General features: G+C 33.9%; 1 protein-coding gene across 1 annotated transcript; it reads right to left on the bottom strand.

Annotated features, from left to right (window-relative positions):
* Window positions 1-5,321: 5,321 nt before the first annotated feature.
* Window positions 5,322-6,425, bottom strand: LOC109161834 (probable carboxylesterase 5). The gene has a single exon (XM_019310367.1). It carries the CDS (start codon window positions 6,298-6,300, stop codon window positions 5,386-5,388), a length of 915 nt encoding a protein of 304 aa, XP_019165912.1. The 5' UTR covers window positions 6,301-6,425; the 3' UTR covers window positions 5,322-5,385.
* Window positions 6,426-8,546: the final 2,121 nt, after the last annotated feature.

Below are 8,546 nucleotides of genomic sequence, written 5' to 3'. Positions count from 1 at the left end.
GTGTTCCCAAATTTTTTAGGTTTTTTTTTTTTGTCCGGTCTGTTTTTTTGATCAATCGAACTCTAGAATAAGAGCATCCATAATGGTTGGGGAGAATTGGGGATAATGTAAGAGTGATTAGGAGAGAGAACGTGGGAAGGGGAGGAAAAAAAAAATCAAAATCAAAAATTAAAAAAAAAAAAAAAAAAAAAAAGGCGCGCCTGACGCGCCCGTGTGGGTTTCTTCTCTTTCCTTTTCTTCTGTTTCTGCATTCTCCTTGAATTTGCAGGAGAAATATCTCCACCAATAACTCCCCCACACTTGTTATTATCCACACCCAAGATAATTCATCTGACATTATCTCCATAATATCCACTGATGTGGATGCTCTAAAGGTGATTAAGGCTTTTTGTGTGTATAGTATACATGCAAAGGTAGAAATTGAAGACTAATTGACCAGACTTTCAAGCGTTTTTTTTTTTAATCGAGTGTTTGGTTTGAACATGAGATCGAATTGAAATAGAAATCAAATATTTAATATTTAGAATGAGTTTTAAAAGTGTTTTGCTTGTTTAGTACTCCGTAGTAAATTATAAGTGGAATTATTACCAATATTGTATATATATATATATATATATATATATATATATATATATATATTCAAATGCGTCGGGGTCTTCCCGTGTGGCGGTGCTGCGGAATTTCAGAATACACCAACAGTGTAAGGGAAACACACTACGGGTGTGTTTGGAAACCTGGAAAATGAGTTATGGAAATCATTTTCCAAGTTTTCACTATTTGGATGTGCTTGGAAAATCAAGTCAACGGAAATCATTTTCCGTTGACTTTGGAAAATAGGCTTGTTTTAGGGTGTGTTTGGAAACCTGGAAAATGATTTCTGGAAATCATTTTCCGGGTTTTTGGTGTTTGGCTAGGCTGGAAAATGAGAAGTCAAAGGAAAATGAGACATGGTCAATGGAAAATGAGCTCAATTTTCCGAAAAATGACTTCCCTTTTTTTTTGGGGAAGTCATTTTCCGGAAGACTTCTTTGGCCTACAACAACAACCACCTTCGTCTGTCTACAACAACAATCACCGTCATCTCTGTCTACAGCAACAACTAACACTGAATTCCCCCCAAATACTGTTCTCTGGTTTCTGCCGGAAACCAGAGAAAAGCTCTCTGGTTTCTGCCGGAAACCAGAGAGCAAGTACTGTTCTCTAGTTTCCGCCGGAAACCAGAGAGCAAGTACTGTTCTCTGGTTTCCGACGAAACCAGAGAGAACGGCGAAAAACCAGAGAGTTTTACTCTCTGGTTTTCGTTTTTTATTTTTTTTTATTTTTTTGTTATTTTTTTAGTAAACATTATTGTTATTATTGTAAATTTAATATTATTATTATTATTATTGTAAATTTAATAATATTATTATTATTATTTATAATATTATTGTAAATTTAATATATTTTAAACAAAATAATTAATTATATAAAATGTTTAATTATACAATTTTACATCATTTTCCATAAAATGAGCCAAAATGACAAAAACAGTTTTCTATTATGCAGCCAAACACAAGAAAGTAAAACGTTTTCCGGAAAATGACTCATTTTCCGGAAAACATTTTCCAGAAGTCATTTTCCTGCTTTCCAAACGAACCCTTAGAGGAAAATGACTTCCTCTTTTTTTGAGGGGAAGTCATTTTCCAACTTTTACACCAATATCACACCACCACCAACATCATCAACACCATACCACCACCACCTCATTACCACCATCACCACCACCACTACGGCCGCCGCCACCACCACTATACCACCACAACCACCGCCACCACACCACCACCATCACACCACCACCACTACCACCACCAACACCATACCACCGCAACCACTACCACCACCAATACCATACCATCACCACCACCGCTACCACCACCACCACCACCATACCACCGCAACCATCGTCGCCGCCACCACCACCACCATACCACCGCTGCTACCACCACCACCACCATACCACCGCAACCATCGTCGCCGCCACTACAACCACCACCACGCCACCACCGCCGCCGCCGCCACCACTATCACCATACCACCGCAACCACCGTCGCCGCCACCACCATCACCATACCACCGCAACCGCCGCTGCCGCCACCACCACCATACCACCGCAACCACCGTCGCCGCCACCACCACCACCACCACCATACCACCGCTGCCGCCACTGCCACCATACCACCGCTGCCGCCACCGCCACCATACCACCGCAACCACCACCACCACACCACCAGCATCACACCACTGCCGCCACGACCACGACCATACCACCGCCGCCACCACCACCACTATACCACCGCAACCACCGTCGCCGCCACCACCACCACCACCACAACCACCGCCACTACACCACCACCGTCATACCACCACCAGTTATTATTATTATTATTATTATTATTATTATTATTATTATTATTATTATATAACAAATAACACCACTACCACTACACCACCACCACCACCATAATATTTTTGATATATTATTAGTTATTTTTTATTATATTTAAAATTATTATTATATTATTATACATGTTGTAATATTCTAAATAAAATAATTAAAATGTTTAATTGTACAATTCTAATCATTTTCCAGAAAATGAACCAAACACACAAAAACAGTTTTCCAGAATGCAAGCAAACACTGGAAATGAAAATGTTTTCCGGAAAATGACTCATTTTCCAGAAAACATTTTCCAGAAGTCATTTTCCTGCTTTCCAAACGGACCCTACAATGAAATGCCAAAAAAACACAAAAAATACACAACAAACCCAAAAAATACACCATAGAGCTCACCACTGCACCCCCAATGGTGTATTTCCGAACAGTGCATGTTGTTTTTACTCAATCTAATAATGGTGTGTTTTTTGTGATGCGTATCTAATTTGTGTGTATTTTTGTGATGTATTTTCCTAACGTTGATGATGTATATTTGTTGAACTATTAGTGACGCCGCATCGCCGCACTGTAAGACACCGCCGCACTTGAACCTTTATATATATATATATATATATATATATATATATATATATATATATATATATAATTGGAATAAAAGTTTTAAATACAAAAAACAAAAAATAAGGAAATTGATCTTCATATGCTGATATCTAAACCATGGAAAATATAATCGAAAGAAAATCATATGGATTGCCAATAAAAGTTAAAGCGCTAAATGAATATAAGCGTAAAACATCGAACATCCTACATAGCAAATTCAAGCATCTAACTCCTACAAATAGTTTCACCATAATGGCTAACTAACCAGATGGGAGTTATGTGCAGTAGATAATATAAAGAAAGTGGTTCGGAGAGCAGCGATGCATATGCACTCGCATTAGTCGCATATGTGTGCTTACGAGTGTGCATTATGGCAAAACGTCTTCCTTGCTAGAAAGATGGTCTTCATAACAGTTGTATGATTGTATCTTTCTGAGTTGATTTTCTAATTGTGCAATAATCATTTGATTTGAACATTCATATGTTGAGATATAATCAAAATATTGAGCAATGGTCTTGTTGTTCGAAAATTTCAACTTTGTATTATTTTGTTCCACTTTTCACTTGATTTGACCATGTGATCAAAACCAAAAAAACATCACTTTTTGGCTCTCCAAGAAATGTTGTCCTCATTTTCATAGCTTATCATTCACTTCCATTGACTCTATATGTATTTAAAAATGTTCCAAAAATCATTTAATTAATCTCAGTCGTCAAGAATTATACTTAAACACAGATGAATCAAATAAGGAACACTCTTGACAAAATTATAAATTAGACACTTACCTTACTCATATAATGGTTTTATAGTGTGCAAGTTTAAGATTCGCAAGAATTGAACACATAAACTCTTAATCACCTCTCACCATCCACTATAACTTCTTAAATAATTATGAAAAATATTAACATTGTTATATATATATATATATATATATATATATATATCTTATAACTATAATAAAGTTATATGGTTTTGGAAGTAATTATTGTTACAATTATTATCTCTATCCTTATTATTATTATAAAATAACCACAACATCCTTTACTAAAAAAAAAAAAAAAAAAAAAAAAAAAAAAAAGCACAACATTTGAAAAATAAAATCGCTATTTTTTTCTCCTCATAACAAAGGATTACATTTATTTTAAATTTACTCATACAAAATTTGAAATTTTCTTTCTAAATGTAATTATCTTAGTTATTATTTGTATTGTGAAAATTATAATATAGATGAAATACCATTAAGAATAAATCAATGTAATTATGTAAATTTTATCTATAAGTTTATTTGAATATGTACATAATTAGAGATTATATTAACCATACAAAATTTTAATTTTAATTTTAATTGTAATTTTGTATTCTATAAAAATAATAAATATTTGATCGATGGAAGCTCAAAAATATTATTATATTAAACAATTTAAAATATTTTTATTTTTTCTATTTTTTATTTATATTTATAATAACATTATTTTTTCTCGTGCATCGCATATATATATATATATATATATATATATATATATAACGCTAGTATAAATCGTAAAACCCATTGGATGAAATCAATTTGAAGCGGTTGCATGTGGGACCAAGAGGATAGACTTAATCCTCGGCTTCTTGTCATTATTCTTTCGTGGTAGCTCAACGTTTGCACCAGCTGCCTTGTTGTTGTCGTTCTTTAAGCCCGTTATGAGGTTAGCAAATTTCGTCACTTTTCGCCTTCCTTGCAACTTCTACCAACCTTCTGTTCGGTCATGATTTATAGCAGGCAAGTCCGCATTGATAGCTCAACTAGTTATAGAAGTGAAAAAATAGAAAGAATGACCAAAGATTGAGTCTCACCAACAATAGTGTGAGAGTAACCTTTCAAAGTGAGGAAAGTTTCTTGTACTTCTTATATGCAATAAGCAAGGTTTGTGGGAACAACCTTTCAAAGTGAGGGAGGTTTCTTGTACTTCTTATGTGCAATAAGTAAGATTTAGGGTCTAGCCTCTGTAATTTATGTGAATTTAGATTTAACCTTTTGAAAAGAATGATTTATAGCAACAAAATGGACAAATTAAAATCATGATTTCAATCAACCAAAGCTACATACACTTTCTTTACAGACCAATCTTTTATCAGGCATCCACAATTGTGAGTATTTAATTTGTAACCCAATAACATCTAATATATTACTCCGTATTTATCTCCAATATATTGCCTTCTTGTTCTTTTATTATTATTAATTTCATCTATGCTAATTTTGGATAATAGGTAAAGTTATAATAATAATAATTTAAAAATTGGTAGTAAAATCCCCGATATTATTATTGCATCATCAGAATACAGTAGGACTGTAACAAAAATAAAATTAAGAAGTGAAGAAAGTAACCAAATCTTGAGTGACAATTCCAGCCTTGGGATGGGTTGGATTTATCAAGTGAAAACCATGGCCTTCACCTTCAATCTCAAGAATCTCCACTTCTCCCTTCCACGGGCTATTCTTCAACGCCTCGTAGTAAGCCTTGGCCCTCGCCAACAGGAAGTCTTTCTCCGCCACGTGAAACAGCACCTTCTTGCACGGCATCTGCGCCAGCCTCGGATCCGCCGCCGGATTCAGCCGCGGATCGTCGTCGCGGCCGCTGCTACTAGGGCACAGGAACTTGTACAGCTTGTCCTCTTCTTTTCCCCCAAAGAATGGGTGGACTAGGAACACCCCCGACATCTTCCGATCGTCCTTGAAATCCTCGCTATTTCCGGCCCTTATAGCGACGTCGTGGGCTATATTCGCGCCCGCGCTCTCTCCGCCCAGGAAAATGTTGCCGAAATCGGCGTGATTGTTCAGCCATGGCTCCGGCCCTTTCCCGTTGCCGTGAGACATTATCCACTGAAAGGCTAGCCAGGAATCGTCGTAGGCGATCGGGAGAGGGTGCTCTGGTGCTAGCCTGTACTCCACCGACACCGCAACAACCTTAGCCTTCTCGGCGATCGAGCTGATGAAGCTGTGAAAAACCGCTGCCTTAGCGGAACCGATGACGAAAGCGCCGCCGTGAATGTATATCACAAGTGGAAGCTTCTTGTCGGTGTCGGTGAGTTTTGGGAGGAATAGACGGACGGAGACGCCGGTTTCCGGGTGGACAACGACGTCCTTGGACCAGACGGCGGCGTCTGGATCGTCGGAATTGGGAGCACTTTCCGGCCCCCTTAATCTTTCAATGCGACCGTCTTTGTAGAGGGTGAAATACGGGTGCATTTGGAAGGCAATTTCGTCGTTTATGGATGCCATTTTGTGGTTCAGTAAACTCTGATCTGAGGATTGATGAGCATTTCAAGAATTCAAGACTGATGATAGTCTTTTATAAAAGAAAGTCAATGTTTTACATTTTTACCCCACCTAATTTTGGTATTAACTTATTGGGTCCCTATCACATTTACTTGTTTGGTTAATTAATATTAACTCCATATATATTTTTTTTATAAATGTGTGTATAATTATAAATAAATGTATGTATGTCAATACATAAATAATATTAAATAAAAATATATAGTACAATATACACAAGAATATGTATATATTTTTTGGAATAACACGTGTATGTATATTTGATTATATATAAACATATAATAATAATAATAATAATAATTATTATTATTATTATTATTATTATTATTATTATATTATTGTTGTTGTTGTTGTTTTCAAAAAATAAAAATAAAAGTGCTCCCTCCGTCCCATTTTATGTGTCTAGTTCGGTTAACGAAGCTTGACTGAAGTTATTTTTAATTCAATTTTTCATAATATTAAGTTTAGTATTAATATACAAAAAATTATATATTTAGAAACTACACTAAAAGTACCATTAAACACAAAAAATTAAATTTAAAGATAAGTAAAAAAAATAATAAATAAAATAAACAAAGAAAAAATAATTGGTTTGACCAATGAATAGTAAGTAGGACAGTATAAAATGAGACAGATTGAGTAATTATTATTATTATAATGGTTAGTTAACAATGCAAAACTTGAAATATTTGAAGGTAATCTTAGATTACCTAATAAAATTGAGGTAATCAAATTATATTGAAATATTACCACCACATAACATTATGAGGTAATCTTACACTATGTTTGGTTTGTTGAAAAATATTTGAATAAAATGGAATTAAAATTTCATGGAAAATTAATTCCAGATAAAATGGATTCAATTGTTTGGATGGTGAAAAAGAAATTACTGGGAACATGGATTCCATTGTTTGGTTGGGTTTAAAAAGGTAAGGAATAATGAATATAAAGACCAATCTGCCCCTAAAAATATGAATGAATAAATAGGTGCCTATGTAATTTAGAAACTTTCATAAAGGTAAAATGATCCGTCATGTTATCTTTCTTCCCAAGCCTTTGCGGAAAACAAATCCCACCTCTTTGCAAAGAATTCATTTTTCTCAACTTTGAGAAATTCATTTTCTAATTGAAATTGTTCCCCATCCAACCAAACAACATAAAACAACATTTTCCTCCACTTTTATGAAAATATTTTCCATCCAACTAAACACTCACCTTATAACGTGAACCAAACAAGGTAATAGCATTACCATACTCACATTATATAAGTAACCTTATATTACATGAGTCAAACACCTCCTTATTTGGTTTAGGGGAAAGTTTGTCGTTGCTACTTGAATGAATTTGCTAGGTCAAACTCGCACTCTGACCTTAATTTACAACCGGCTCAAATCAAAAATACCAATAGACAACTTACACAGGGAGCTGAATTTGGAACATTGTGATTGCTGGATTGACATTATGTTATATAACTTGAACTGAGGGTATATTTGAAAATATGGAAAATGACTTTCGGAAGTCATTTTTCAAATTTTCCGTTTTTGGGTATTCAATGAAAAAATTCATTTTGATAACCGTAAAAAGTTCAAATTTAATGAAAAACGTCTTTCTGGATTTTTAGTCATAATACATCTTTCAGATTATTTGTTTATCCGTATTTATCTTCTCTCTTATATATTTTTCAAACTAGTTTCCGGATTATTATCATCACCACCACAACCTCCTCCGCCACTTATTATTATTATTATTATTATTATTATTATTATTATTATTATTATTATTATTATTATTATTATTATTATTATTATTGCGTTCATTTTCAAGAAAATGAACCAAATAGAAAAATACAATTTATAAACTTTCAGCCGAACAGAAAGAAATAGTTTTATGACCTTAATGCAAATATTAAAAAATTAAATTATTTTCTGAACAATGAGTCATTTTCTAAAAAAATCATTTTTCATAAATAATTTCAAAATTTACAAATGGACCCTAAATGCATAGAATAATGCTACTATACATTACTTTCTTAATATTCACCTCATTACATTACAATATTTGAATTTTTTTTAATAAACAAATTCATTAATAAGTAACAATTTGTCTTAAACGTGGGTGAAGTCAACTACTTATATTTATTTGAAAAAAATATATTTTATTACCACGTTAAGATGTAAACATTAGGAAGT

This window comes from Ipomoea nil, unplaced genomic scaffold (assembly GCF_001879475.1).
Source record: "Ipomoea nil cultivar Tokyo-kokei standard unplaced genomic scaffold, Asagao_1.1 scaffold2926, whole genome shotgun sequence".
NCBI classification, from domain to species: domain Eukaryota; kingdom Viridiplantae; phylum Streptophyta; class Magnoliopsida; order Solanales; family Convolvulaceae; genus Ipomoea; species Ipomoea nil.
Note: the sequence above shows the minus strand (reverse complement) of the source record. Positions and strands in the feature narration are given on the sequence as shown.

Excerpts from the sequence above, each read along its gene's own strand:
- LOC109161834 (XM_019310367.1), bottom strand. The coding sequence starts at position 6,300 with ATGGCATCCATAAACGACGAAATTGCCTTCCAAATGCACCCGTATTTC.